The sequence below is a fragment of the Pseudophryne corroboree genome, chromosome 1 (assembly GCF_028390025.1).
Source record: "Pseudophryne corroboree isolate aPseCor3 chromosome 1, aPseCor3.hap2, whole genome shotgun sequence".
Lineage (NCBI taxonomy): Eukaryota > Metazoa > Chordata > Amphibia > Anura > Myobatrachidae > Pseudophryne > Pseudophryne corroboree.
In genome coordinates, this window is record NC_086444.1 from 733,108,808 (window position 1) to 733,124,007 (window position 15,200).

Below are 15,200 nucleotides of genomic sequence, written 5' to 3' on the forward strand. Positions count from 1 at the left end.
ACAAGGGGCGCAGCTACAGGGGCACAGCTACAAGGGGCGCAGCTACAGGGGCACAACTACAAGGGGCGCAGCTACAGGGGCACAGCTACAAGGGGTGCAGCTACAGGGGCACAACTACAAGGGGCACAACTACAAGGGGCACAGTACAAGGGGCACAGCTACAGGGGCACAACTACAAGGGGCACAGTACAAGGGGCACAACTACAAGGGGCGCAGCTACAGGGGCACAACTACAAGGGGCACAACTACAAGGGGCACAACTACAAGGGGCACAGTACAAGGGGCACAGCTACAGGGGCACAACTACAAGGAGCACAGTACAAGGGGCGCAGCTACAGGGGCACAACTACAAGGGGCGAACGTCTTCCCGCGTCAGTGAGGGCATAATATTCATTCATTCGTTTGTAAGTATAATTTTCATTTTTATAGGTACCGACCCTTTTGGATTCTACTGGACAAGTGGACGTGACCGGCGTGGGATGTAGGTAAGTAATCTGTCTCTCATTCAGGTATCGTTACTGTTATTTTATTTTATGTGCGGCCCAAACCAAATTTTCATCTTCTAATGTGGCCCAGGGAAGGTGAAAGGTTGGACACCCCTGATCTACAGGAAACAGCACGTGGGTAATTATTATTAGCTGCACTTTACTACTAACATACTAACTGGCACATACTAATCTTATTCACTGGGACGCCAGTGTTTTGCTTATTTTACTGATCATCTGTGAGAGTTTGGATTAATTATTCATGATTGCATGCAATTTTATCAATTCTTGCTAACTGATAGCTTTTCTTATAAAGTAACTAATAAGCCACTAATTTTATGTCTTTTGTCTGTTCTATATGTTGTATCTGTGAATTGTCTTTGATAAACTTAATTTTATTTTATATCGAAGTCTCACTGAGTCAATTACTCTCCACGACAGACTGCACACTTATTATTGATTAAGTGGTTTATGGTGCAGAATAACTGTTTTGTATCTAGTTTCCTAATTTAGTGCAGCCTAGCAAGCTGCTTTTATTCAGCTGCCAATAATCACTAATTAATATTAGTTTAATTGTATTTATCTTTTCACATGGTTTATAGTTCCGGAGTATAGATCGGTGATTTCTGTTCCGATTTGTCAATTTTTTCTCTAGTGACCATGTCAACCTAATGCATGTCGACCAATAGTGGTCGACCTAATGACTGTCAACCTAAGTATGGTCGACCTAATAACCGTATCCCGTTATGGGCCCTAGGCAATTATTCCGGTGACTTTCTGTGAACAACTCTGAGCAACATCTCTGCTCTACGCAAGACGTGTATCTCAGCCATACACACTTCCTGCTCCCCTTCACGGTTGCAGGACTTTTTTCAGGTTGCACCCTCTCTGTGGAATGCCCTCCCACACAGGGCCGGCAACATAAATGTTGGGGACCGGTACAGTGATATTTCTCTAGCATCCATAAGGGATATTGGGGAGACTTAGTATGGTGGGGTATAGACGGGGTCCAAAGGAGCCGGGGCACTTTCAATTTCTTCACTGGGTGTGCTGGCTCCTCCCCTCTATGCCCCCTCCCACAGGCAGTTTAGAAAAAAGTGCCCTCAGGAGAGGATGGAAAACTGGTACAGGGTGTAGCAAAGGGGGAGAGCCGCTATTGTACACAAGACTGTGCAGCTGGGGGTGTGCTGGTGTCTTTCTCTGTGTGTCTCCACTCACATACAGTAAGGGCAGGCTTGATCAGTATTACTGTCTGTGTATATGTAATTGTGATTACTGTAAACATGGGTAAACACAAGCTATGCAGTGTATGCCACACCAGATTCTCTCCATTATAATCTGACTTGTGTTCTTTTTATTGTTTTTTTTCTCTAGCATCCATAAGGGATATTGGGGAATCTAGTACGATGGGGTATAGACGGGGTCCAAAGGAGCCGGTGCACTTTAAATTTCTTCACTGGGTGTGCTGGCTCCTCCCCTCAATGCCCCCACCCACAGGCAGTTTAGAAAAAAGTGCCCTCAGGAGAGTATGCACATCTCTGCAGCTCCAGAGAGTTTTCTTCAGTTTCTTTTAAACTTTTATTATTTTCTGTATGCTGTTTAGGCAACAGCATACCTGCACCATGGGTCCCCGCTGCAGGACCAACATCCTGTGAGGTTATTTGTTCAGCGGGGCACTGCGCCTTGGCTGTTGCAATCGCAGCACGCCGCACACCCCTAACACATGCCTGAAGGTAACGACTGTGGTGAGTACAAACCAGGGCAACGGTTCACAGTTCACCCGCAAAACCCCCCCCCCCCCCCCGTGTAAACTGGCTAGCAGTGGCTTAAACTAGCACAATAGGAGACTTTGTTTTGGGGAGGGGGGGGTGGAACTACCTCAGAGCGGGACCAGAGGCATTTTGGTGCATTCCTCTGCTTAATGCAGCAGCAGCAAGCACACACAGCTCCACCTGACTCACAAGCCACGCTGGAAAACTGGTACAGGGTGTAGCAAAGGGGGAGAGCTGCTACTGTACACAATCTGTGTCCTGTACAGAACAGAAATCATTAGTGTTTTACTGTGATATAGTTAGCTGACAGCCTCACTGGGGCTGTGCAGCTGGGGGTGTGCTGGTCTCTCTCTCTCTGCGTGTCTCCTCTCACATACAGTAAGGGCAGGCTTGATCAGTATTACTGTCTGTGTATATGTGTATGTCATTGTGATTACTGTAAACATGGGTAAACACTAGCTATGCAATGTATGCCACACCAGATTCTCTCCCTTATCATCTGATTCTGTTTCATGTGAACAATGCAGCCAATCTTCACAGATCAGTAAAGGGGCTGGGGGAGAGGATCCAGAGCCATCCTGGCTAGGGGCTCTTAAGACTATGATGTCTGATATGTCATCACAACTCACTGCTAATGTTCAGAAAACTCAGCTACTATAACAGACTGTTGCAGACATAGCTGCTAGGGCAGATGTTACACAGCCCTCCATCTCTCATGCAGGTCCACACAAGCGTGGTTTACCTGCCCTACTCTCTGATACAGATGAGGATATACAGGAGGATGGGGAGGACTTAGATCTCATTAGTGGGGATTCTGATTCTGCTCAGGGTATTGAACCTCTCATTCCGGCTATACGGGACGTGTTGAAGCTCCCTCTAGAGGACACTGCGTCACAGCAGTCGTTTTTCTTTACACTAAACAAGTCTAATGTCACTTTCCCTGATTCTGCAGAGTTAGATGACCCTTTCAAGTTGGCCTGGAAAAATCCAGACAAAAAATTCCAAATGTCAAAAAGTTTTTGCGTACTTTCCCACTTGCTCCTGGAGGTAGAAAATTCTGGGAAGAAACACGGGTGTTGACGTATCAATCTCTCGACTGTTCAAAAAGGTAGTGCTGCCTGCCCCAGGATCCTTTACCATGAAGGATCCTGGGAAAAGAAAGATAGAGACTACTTTCAAATCTATTTACATGGCAGTAGGTGTATTGCAGAGGCCGGTCATAGCAGGCTGCTGGATGACCCATGCCATTCATACGTGGGCTACTCAAATTCAGTGGGGCCTCTCCGGGGATATGCCGCCTCTGGTCACTATGGTGACTCTCCTCAAGCACATTCAGGACACTACACGTGTCCTGTATTACTCGCTTAAGTAGGTGGGGAATATTAATGCTAGGACTTCTGCCATGGCAGTGTGGGCGCGCAGGGCTTTGTGGTTCAGTGGATAGCAGATGCAGAATCAAAGCGCAGTGTGGAATCCCTCCCCTTTTCTGGGGAATGGCTCTTTGGGGTTGAATTGGATACGTGGATTTCCAAAGTTACTGCTGGGAAATCCATATTTCTCCCCTCTGGGGCCCCGCCGACTAGGCATTTCTACCCATCTGTTCAGTACTTTTGGTTTAACAGATTTCGATCTAGGGCCAGAGGTGCCTCCAATGTGAATAAAGGTAAGTCAAAAAGACCTGCCACCACTGGTTCTCAGGAACAGAACACCAGTTCTGCTTCCAAAAAGCCCTCAGCATGACGGTGTCCACCCACCCCGAGGAGATCTTGAGGTGGGAGCTCGACTGCGAATCACTTCAGCCACATCTGGGAAGGCTCCTGCCAGGATACCTGGGTAAAGGAACTCATTTCTCAGGGCTACAAGCTGGAGTTCGACGGTGCTCCTCCCCAACGATTTTTCAAATCAAGCTTGCCAGCTTTGGAGGATATTCAAGTTACGCTGCAACAGGCCATCTGAAAGTTGGTCCAGTCCCACGTCATTGTTCCAGTACCTATACCACAATGAGGCAGGGATTACTACTCCAACCTGTTTGTGGTACCAAAGCCGTACGGCTCAGTATGGCCCATTTTGACTCTAAAGTCCTTGAACCCTTACATAAAGGTTTTCAAGTTCAAAATGGAATCCCTGAGGGCAGTGATTGTGGGCCTGGAAGAACAGGAATTCCTGGTTTCCTTGACTTACGGTGACTTCATTTGATGCCATGGAGGTTGAGCGGAACATCCTAGCTCACAAGGGCCTTTCCAAAAAGGTTATTGCTACCATGGTTCAGGCCAGGAAACCTGCGACATCAAAACACTATCATCATATCTTGAGAAGATATGTCTCCTGGTGCGAGGAACGCATCTATCCACCTGCAGAGTTCCACTTGGGACGTTTCTTACGTTTCCTGCAGGCTGGTGTGGATAAGGGCTTGCGTCTGGCTTCCATTAAGGTCCAGACTTCAGCTCTCTCCATTTTCTTCCAGAAGAAATTGGCACTGTTCCAGAAGTTCAGACCTTCTTGCAAGGAGTACTCCACATACAACCTCCTTTTGTGCCACCTACGGCACCCAGGGATTTGAATGTGGTGTTGGAATTTCTACAGTCCTCCTGGTTTGAGCCTCTGATGATGGTAGAAGACAAGTACCTCATGTGGAAGACAGTGATGTTACTGGCCCTGGCTTCTGCTAGACATGTCTCAGATTTGGGGGCCTTATCATGTAAGAGCCCATACTTGGTCTATTACGAGGACAGAAAGGCGCTCAGGACTAGGCAGCAGTTCCTGCCGAAGGTTGTCTCTGCATTTCACCTGAATCAGCCTATTGTGGTCCCGTCCAGTTCTGACTCTTCTGCTCCTCCAGAGGCATTGGATGCTGTGCGAGCCTTGAAGATCTATGTCAAGTGAACAGCTCGGATCAGAAAGACGGATTCCTTGTTCGTGCTCTATGATGCGCAGAAAAAGGGTTGCCCTGCTTCAAAGCAGTCCGTTGCTTGTTGGCTTAGGCTTACTATCCAACAGGCATATGTGTTGGCAGCCTTACCTGTTCCTAAGTCTCTGAAGGGCCATTCTACAAGATCGGTGGGCTCTTCCTGGGCAGCTGCCTGCGGAGTCTCGGCCTTGCAACTGTGCCGAGTCACTACCTGGTCGGGGAAGAACACCTTTGTAAAGTTCTACAAGTTTGATACCCTGGCCAAAGAGGATACCCAGTTTGGGCAGGCGGTGCTGCAGAAGTCTCCGCACATTCCCGCCCGTTCTGGAAGCTTTGAGACATCCCATCGTACTAAGTCTCCCCAATATCCCTTATGGCTGCTAGAGAAAATAGGACTTTAATTACCTACCGGTAATTCCTTTTCTCGTAGTCCATAAGGGATATTGGGTGCCCGCCTCAGTGAGTTGACTTTTCTGCAGGTTCTCTGTTATGTGGTTACCTGTTCAGCTGTTACTTTTATTATTCCCAGCCGTTGCTGGTTGTTATATGTTCGTGGTGTGCTGGTATGTAAATCTCATCACTCTTTGTTCTCATGTTCCTTCTCTCATATATGTCCTTTCTTCTTCGGGTACTGTTTTACCTATAACTGCCTGTTGGACGGGGCATAGAGGGGAGGAGCCATCATACCCAGTGAAGAAATTTAAAGTGCACTGGCTCCTTTGGACCTCGTCTATACCCCATCGTACTAAGTCTCCCCAATATCCCTTATGGACTACGAGAAAAGGATTTATTGGTAGGTATTTAAAATCCTATTATCTGGGCCCCCCCTCAGATTTTAAAGTGCAACGGAATTTGCTGTGCTATATAAGAAACTGGTAATATACCTTCTTCCTCCCACACATGCCACAGTCTGTGTCTCCCTCTCTCCTTCCTCCCACACACCCCACAGTCTCTCTCCCTAATGACTCCATGCTGCATTCCCACCTCCCCACCCCATGCCAAAGACCTGTATCACCTCACCAAGCCACTCTTACCCCAGGGAGAGCCTCACATATGCTGCTCTCCCCAGTACCCAGACCTAAACACTGCACAGCAGAGGCCACCAGAGAGGCCGTAGCAGGGCACCGGAATCCGAGCCATGTCTGCCATGTCCCGTAACTGCCTGCAACAGAGCTGGACCCGGAAGAGTGGACACACACTCGAGCTGCACAGTCACTGTGTGTGAAAGGCTACTGTCACTCTGAGGCTGTGCCTACACCACCTACAACTCGCTGCCCTATTTGGACAAGACAGCTCACAACCCTGCTGGGCACTAAGCGGCATATCCTTGGGGCCCCTTTGATCCTCGGGGCCTGGTACAGGTGTCCCCTTTGACCCCCCACTGTCGCCGGCCCTGCTCCCACACACATGCTTTTATTTCTAGCCTCCAAACCTTCAAGCCTACCCTGAAAACTCATCTTTTCAGGATAGTTTATACAATTCCAGAACCACAAGCTATTTTACTAATTACCTCCCCTCTTAGTCCACACATAACTTTACATGTGTTCTCTTTCTAGACTCATGCATCCCACTGCCTGCAGGCTGACTGGATCATAGATCCCATCAAGAACCTCTGTAATCTGGATGGACCAATATGCAATACATAGCACTATATCCTTGTGTAATTTACAGATCTCCTAGTTGGTGCACAAGGTTTAGTTACATTTTATAGGATCCACTGGTAGAGCTAATTATTTCAGTTGTGATACTGAGATCTGTAAAGCATGCACTGTTAGGGGTCCCTGAGGACTGGATTTGAGAAACATAGACATTGCAACCCTGTGTATATAAGGATACTTGCAGGGGTGTCATGGGTTGGTGGTCCAGTCCCAAATTAAATGATTTACTAGACAAAACTATTGCTGGTGATGACAATCAGAAACTATGTGGACAATCAGAAGCGCCACCGTAGTCACCATCACATAAATGAACCTAGCAATGGGACTAATTCAGACCTGATTGCTGCTGTGCATTTTTGCACAGCGGGTGATCGGGTCTAAACTGTGCATGCGTATGCATCGCAATGCGCAGGCGTGTCGGTCCACAGCGACGGGGAGCGACGGGAAGCGATGGGATGGTGCAAGCAAAGCGATCGCACGGGTGATCGCAAGGTGACTAACAGGAAGAGGCCTTTTGTGGGTGGCAACTGACCGTTTTAGAGGAGTGTCCGGAAAAACGCAGGAGGATCCAGGCGTTTGGAAGGAGGGTTTCTGACGTCAGCTCTGTCCCCGATCATCGCAGCGGCTTAGTAAGTCCTGGGCTGTGCAGGGACTGCACAAACTTTTGTTTGTGCAGCTCTCTGCACATGCGATCGCACCCCTGCACAGCGATTTCCCCCTCCCCCTGTAGGCGGCGACTACCTGATCGCAGGGATGCAAAAACAACACCCTAGCGATCAGGTCTGAATTAGGCCCAATGTTTGGACTCTGTTCTGTTTGGCCTGTGTAGTACTGGTGTTCATCAGTGGGGGCTGTTTCCTGGTATCAGCTCCCATTGTTCTAGACTAATGACTTGCATGGAGTTAAACTGCCTGATTAGCTGTACCTATGGTTTGACTTTTTTCTTTGCGGCAGTGCATTTTTATTCATTGCCATTCTTGGGCTCTGCCTGTGAAGTTACTGATGTTCTAGAAGGTTCCTGTGAAATTCCCGGAGAGTGTACTGATGTGTCGGTGTCTGCTGTTACTCTCTGGGACTTTGTTCATCTGCCTGTTCACTGGTGAGTCCTCTTCTTCAACTTACCTGGAATTACCTAATCAACTATTGCACAAAGCAGCATGTCACTGCTGAAAGAAGTTGGCCTGCTCAGTTTGAACAGCTACAACTGGCCAGAGGAGTTACGGTGGTGGGAGCAGGACAAAGGCTGCACACTTCCCTGCCCCAAGTCTGAGCTACAGGAGTGGATGAGCGCCAGTTGGCTGCGACTGAACCGGATAAAACAGAGGTCCTTATGATACGACCGCAACATCAAAGGACAAGACTGCAGCATAGCCAACCAACTGGACTTACACTCGGGGATTCAGAATTACAGACCAGTGATCGTGTGCGGAATCTTGGCGTTGTCCTGGATGGTGGCTTGACATCATATATCAGCCACAATCAAATCCTCATTCTTTCACCTGGGGAACATAGCCAGAATCAAGCACTTAATTCCCTCAGATGATCTGCCAAAAGTCACACATGCATTTGTATCATCTCGATTAGACTACTGTAATGCCCTCTAACTTGGTCTCCCAGCAAAAGAATTGCAACGCTTACAGCTGGTGCAAAACACAGCTGCCAGGCTGTTAACCAACCAGCCCCGTTCTAGCCACATAACACCCATCCTCTACTCCCTTCACTGGCTGCCTGTAAGATGGCGAATCATCTTCAAGATTGGCTTACTGAGTTTCAAAGCATTACATGACCAGGGCCCAAGGTACCTGAAACAGCTTCTGATCCCATACTGCCCCACTCGATTACTGCGATCTGTAGATGAAGGACTTTTAGCAGTACCTAGAATCTACCGAAATTCACCTGGGGGTCGAGCTTTTAGTCATGCGGCTCCGACTCTATGGAACTCACTTCCCCGCACAGTGCCAGAGGCCCCAACTATAGAAGCCTTCAAAAGTAGACTCTAAACTTTCCTGTTTACTCAAGCATTTCCATAATGTCCCTTTTAGTATCTTCATGCTTCTGTATTTTGTGAAAATGTACTTCATTATTTTCTGTACTATATTATGCTATGTATCTGTTAAGCGCCTTGAGTCCTATTGGTGAAAGCGCTATATAAATAAAATTATTATTATTATTATTATTATTATCCGTAATCTGCAGATAAAGTAACAGCGGACATGACTTCACTGTACACTATTATCGACCACCAACATGGGATACAAGAGGTAACATTTCTTGGAACAAGAAAGCCTCCCAATCCATCAAAAATAATTTATACTAGAAGGATAATTGTCCTCATTGAGACCTTTTTTCCATTCACATACCACGAACCTACGATTGGCATTCGAGGTGAAGTGTGAAAAAGCCTGCAACAGAAAGAAACCTTTATGAGAATCAACTATCCCTTTAATCTGTAAGTTTATGTACGTCCCCACTCCCTGACTGCACACATCCTAAGGGGTTCGGTAAAGGAATAGTGGGAGCAACACTCTTGAAAGAAACCTTTATAAGTAGAATCTACACGTTTTATGTGTGAGTACGGGAAGCCACCGTTTACATACTCGCTAAGGTGAAGATTCAGGAGTACCCATCACATTTGGTATAGAACTCTTTCCATGACCAAGGGTATTTGACCATACTACTTTTCAAGACCTACTATACAATTATATATTTTTTCTCCTCTGTTTCTTTGCATATGTGAAACATCATCTCGGAGGGAAAAGGAATGTTGAGGACCTAATTATGAGAATTGAACTCAAGATGAATTCGAGAAATTCATGTATCATTGATTTTTTTTTAGTATTTTCCTGACAAAGTGATGACTTTGATCGTCTAGGGGAGCAAATTGGCTGGGCAAAGGGTGTGAGTCGGGGTGCCATTGCAAGCGTTTAAATGCTGGAGCAACATCAACTTGCCCCCTTCACTGGCAGTTAAATACCATACCTCCCAACATGACCCTCTCCAGAAGGGACAAAATTCTCTGCTCCTGGACTTCCCTCCTAATTTATGGTTGCCATCAGGGGCGGATCCAGAGCAAAATGACAGGGGGGGCACCATGATAGTGGAAGTCGGGAAGGGGGGAAAGGGGGGGGGTTCTTTTGCTCATGTTCCTGGGTGTGGCTCATAACATGGGTTGTGGCCTCACAGGGAATGGCATGCCGACGAGCCACTCTGCACTGCTAGTTGCCACTGTATGGTGCAATCAGGGTAAGGAAGCATGTGTTTGGATTTGTGTATGCAAATAATGCAGGATGTGGGATACAATGAGTGATATAGAGTGGGGAGCGTGAGGTGGCACGGAGGTTTGCAGTCAGATAGAATAGCGGGGTCACTGACTGTGGAAAAGGCATTATGCAGTGGTTTGGACAGTGATAGGAGGAATAAAGTCAGTGTTTTTCTATATTTAACTTTAAATGCCTTTGAGACATCCATGAGCAGATGCAGTGGTGGAACTAGTGAGCGGTGGGCCCAGGTGCGACAAAATGCTTTGGGCCCCTCCACCATCCCATCCAAGTTCTGGTGAGGGGGACCTGCTCGGGCCAGGGAAATGGATACCTAGCAACAGTGCCGTAACTAGACATTTTAGTGCTGTGTGCAAGAAACAGCATTGGCCCCCCCCCCCTCTATGTAAAACAGGGGCAGTGCGCGCCGTAGGCGCGCGCAAAAAATATAGAGGCGTGGACACAAAGTAATACAAATTCACAGTAGTCTCCATTATTCAAATTACGCCGCATAGTAGCACCACTACACCAGGTAGAGCCCCTTTTACACATTACGGCAGACAGCGTCCCTTTTTTACACATAACGGCAGACAGCGTCCACTTTTTACACATAACGGCAGACAGCGTCCCCTTTATACACATAACGGCAGACAGCGTCCACTTTTTACACATAACGGCAGACAGCGTCCACTTTTTACACATAACGGCAGACAGTGTCCCCTTTTTACACATTACGGCAGACAGCGTCCCCCTTTTTACACATAATGGCAGACAGCGTCCCCCTTTTTACACATTACGGCAGACAATGTCCCCCTTTTTACACATTACGGCAGACAGCGTCCCTTTTTTACACATTACGGCAGACAGCATTATGTAATGAGTCAGTTTGACTCATTACATGCCGCGCTGGATTTGGGCCCCTGGACAGTGGCGGGCCCCAGTGCAAGGCACTGCTTGCACTGGTGGTAGTTCCGCCACTGAGCAGATGGCTGAATGACAGTTTAAGACGATGCCTAATAAAGATTTATTAAGCTCGGTGAAGTGATAAAGTGGAAGGTGATAAAGTTCCAGCCAGTCAGCTCCTAACTTAACTTCTATGTCACAGGCTGGTTTTGAAAAATGACAGTTAGGAGCTGAGTGGCTGGTGCTTTATCACCTTCCACTTTATCATTTCATCATGCTTAATAAATCTGCACCTGAGCTCTCTGACAGAATCGCTGTATGAAAATCTGAACAGGGAACGTTTTGGGGACACTAAAAATATAAACACTACAAAATGAAGCATAATCCCTCTGTATTTTGTCAGTATTTCCCGCAACCTCTGCCCCCTTGCAAGTGATACCAATCTTACTTACAGTGGTCAGCGAGGGGAGCCGTTGGTGAAGATGCCTGCTCTGGCTCCCTGGTCAACTGGGGTCTCTAGAAGGGCAAGAGAGCACCAGAGCATTGGAGGAGTTCAGGGAGTCTGAGCTGCCCAGCATCCAGCCAGCGTGACAGGGAATGCTGGAGACGAGAGCTTAACCCTGTCACTGTGCCGAGAACGGGCAGCGGCGGGACCCGGCAGCGGCAGCATCAGTCCGGGCTGAAGGGAGCTAGAAGGAGTGCCCTTAAATCACGACCCGCCCCCCCCTCCCGCGCACGCGCGCCGCTCCGGCCAGCCCTGTTGCTATGCGGCCGGAATGTAATGAGTATGAAGGCTTCAAAAATTATCCTAAACGACAGGGGGGGCACGTGCCTGGGTGCCCCCCCCCCCCCTGAATCCGCCACTGGTTGCCATCACCTGTGCTGAAATACCTTTCTTATCCATTAATCTGTTCAACACAGGTGTCAGTAATCATAAATTAAGAGGAAAATCCAGAAGCAGAGCATTTTGTCCCTCCTGGAGAAGGTCATGTTGGGAGGTATGAAATACCCCCCATAGTATAATTGCAAATACAAATTTCTTATAACATTGGCATTTCAAGAGGGTCATTCTATGCACATTTAGGCCTGATTCAGAGATGTACACAGTGTGAATCGGTTCTGCAACTTTGGACACAGCAGATCTGAGTATGTCTTTAGTAAAAAGATGCTCCTTGCTGGCTCCCCCAGATCTCCAAATCAGGCCATTGGTGTAGATTGAACAAGGCATAACAATGTCTAATCACAGTAAGCATACCTCCCAACATGACCCTCTCCATAAGGGACAACATGCTCTGCATCTGGACTTTCCTCTTAATTTATGATTGCCAACACCTGTTTTCAACAGATTAATGGCTAAGGAAGGTGTTTCAGCACAGGTGATGGCATGCATACAGCAAGAGGGAAATCCAGGAGCAGAGCATTGTGTCCCTCCTGGAGAGGGTCATGTTGGGAGGTATGCAGTAAGGCACAGGTTCTCAAACTCGGTCCTCAGGACCCCACACACTGCATGTTTTGCAGGTAACCCAGCAGGTGCACAGGTGTATTAATTACTCACAGACACATTTTAAAATGTGTGCAGGTGGAGTTAATTATTTCACTTGCGATTCTGTGAGGAGACCTGCAAAACATGCGCTGTGTGGGGTCCTGAGGACCGAGTTTGAGAACCTCTGCAGTAAGGGCATAGTAAGGTGAGATGAGGGGGCTGGAGAAGGGAGGGAGAACTATCATCTAGCTCAGTGGTTCTCAAACTCGGTCCTCTGGACCCCACACAGTGCATGTTTTGCAGATAACCCAGCAAGTGCACAGGTGTATTCATTATTCACTGACACATTTTAAAAGGTCCACAGGTGGAGCAAATTATTTCACTTGTGATTCTGTGAGGAGACCTGCAAAACATGCACTGTGTGGGGTCCTGAGGACCGAGCTTGAGAACCTGTGATCTAGCTTATATGCAGACTACCAAATAGAGGGGAAATAATTGGGACCTTGCTGTGTAAGCATTTAGGTTCCAATTTAGCTGTGGAACCACAGTGTTTTAATAAACAAATTGTCAATAAAAACAAAAAAACGTATTCCGAAATTTTGACTTAAAAAAAAATGAAAAACTGGTCATGATGGGGAAATCTGGTATTTCAAAGTGGTATCACTGCAGTCAATGTACATCTGAGATTCACATGTGCTGGGAGCCTACGGTATACAGCCCTAGATCATCTTAGCTACTAGCACTGCCCTATGAAACTTGCTATTTACAGCATATGACTACAGCACAATTCTGGGGAAATTCCAGATTGTGAAACTGGAAGTCTGCAGGTGGTTGGGTGTTTGTTGTTTTAAAGTAATTAAGTGTCGTTATTCACTGTGCTGAGATTCTTTCATCCTGGTTACTGGTAATTTTATACAGGGAAGAGTACTGGAGGCGTATCAGGAAGAAGCTGAGATTTCCAGGAGTGGCTTTATAACTTGCTGAACAGTATTGTTTCTTAACCAGACACAATGAAGCCTGCTGTGTTTCTCCTTATGTTGTGCTTTGTTAGTGCTTCAGCTGAGCAGCAATGTAACCACTCTCCTAGTGACTGGTGCAGCTCCTGGGAAATTGCTAAAGCCTGCCAGGTAAGGGGGATTTTAGAAGGACACGCCATTACAACATTTAAATGCTATAAGCTGCTTTACCTCTCTTCATTTTCAGGGCCTCCTATATACTTGTACTTTCAATGTATCTGATACGTTATGCTCTTCTGTCATTTTATTTGGCCATGGACTAAAACCAGAATAGAAAGCAGTTTCATATTGCAATGGACGGCATGTACTAGATTTTCCTGATCTACAATTGCACTTGGCTGGTAAAGTGTGCTGGGATTTGTAGTTCAACAAAAGCTAGAAAACTGCAGTTAACTTATCACTGGGCCAAGGGATGCTGATTGTCAGTTCTACAAAGTTCCATTAATTGCAGGTGATTAGAAATCATTATTCGGTTGCATTGTCATTGCTCCTTAGCTGAATGAAAGTGGTATCGAAACGTATGAAGTATAAGTTTTGCAACTTATTTGTAGTTGCACAGTCAGAATGATCGGTAACTTTTACTGACCTCTAGCCATTCCGCGGGAAGCAGATGTTACTGTAGTTTAAATATTTGATGTCAGTTTAAATTATTTGCCGTTATCTTAACATATTGCAAATATAAAGGTTATAGATGTGCAGTTTTTTTAAGCAGTCTGATCGATATATGAAGTTACAATTAATCAAAATCCAAAGCTGCAACTACGAGGGAAATGTATCGAACCTTGGAGAGTGATAATATGGAGAAAGATTTGGAGGAGATGGATCAAAGCTTGGAGTGAGAGAAAGTATCAACCAATCAGCACCTGTCATTTTTCAAACACAGCCTGTAACGTGACAGTTAAGAGCTGATTGATTAGTACTCTATCTCTCTCCAAGATTTGATGCATCTAAATTATGTAAGACTGCAATATAATTTGACATTATGCAGTACAGTACATTATAGAAATTCTTTGTGTCTAGCTCAGAGGTTCCCAAACTGTGTGCCGCGGCTCCCTGGGGTGCCTCGGGACACTTGCAGGGGTGCCCTGGGTTGGTGGCCCAGGACCAATTAAAATTATTCATGGTCAATTTAATAGGCAAAACCAGTACTGGTGGCTGCCAGTCATAGAATATGTGGCCAAACAGAAGCAAATCTTGTCCCTCACCACACAACTGACCCTAAGGATGACATATAAGTTTCTCAATAAGAAATTTTTGGCCTAGGGGTGCCGTGAAACAAATTCTGATATTCTAGGGCGCCGTGATTCAAAAAAGTTTGGAAACCGCTGGTCTAGCTCATCCTTCCTAGTGCAGTGTTCTACCCAAAATGAGAGATTTAAGTCTGAATGGAATGAGGTGACCCATCATAAAATACAAAGTTTTACTTACTAGTGGTTGGTAGACACCCAGAATGCTTCAGTTTGCTTACACTGCATGAGATAGTTAATGTGTGACAATGAATGCTAACTGAAAGTCCTTTAATGGGGCATGTTACTCTTAAATGACTGAAATCCTGAATTCCAGCATAGTTACAGTTTTCTCATATGTTGTAGTTCCCACAAGTTACCAATTACATAACAACTCAACACAATGCTATATCGGTCACATGGGAGTGTGACAGTGTAACCTTAGCATCTGACCTCTTCATTGACCGCAGTAACAAACTATTGTATTCCAGT

At 46.4% G+C, this 15,200-nt stretch overlaps 1 protein-coding gene across 1 annotated transcript in view; it reads left to right on the forward strand.

Annotated features, from left to right (window-relative positions):
* Positions 1 to 13,252: 13,252 nt before the first annotated feature.
* The window catches only part of IFI30 (IFI30 lysosomal thiol reductase), a 75,114-nt gene continuing 73,166 nt past the window's right edge, over positions 13,253 to 15,200 (forward strand). The window contains exon 1 of the mRNA XM_063916062.1: positions 13,253 to 13,593. Coding sequence (XP_063772132.1) covers positions 13,477 to 13,593 — 117 coding nt within the window. The 5' untranslated portion in view covers positions 13,253 to 13,476. The remainder of the gene's footprint in view (positions 13,594 to 15,200) is intronic.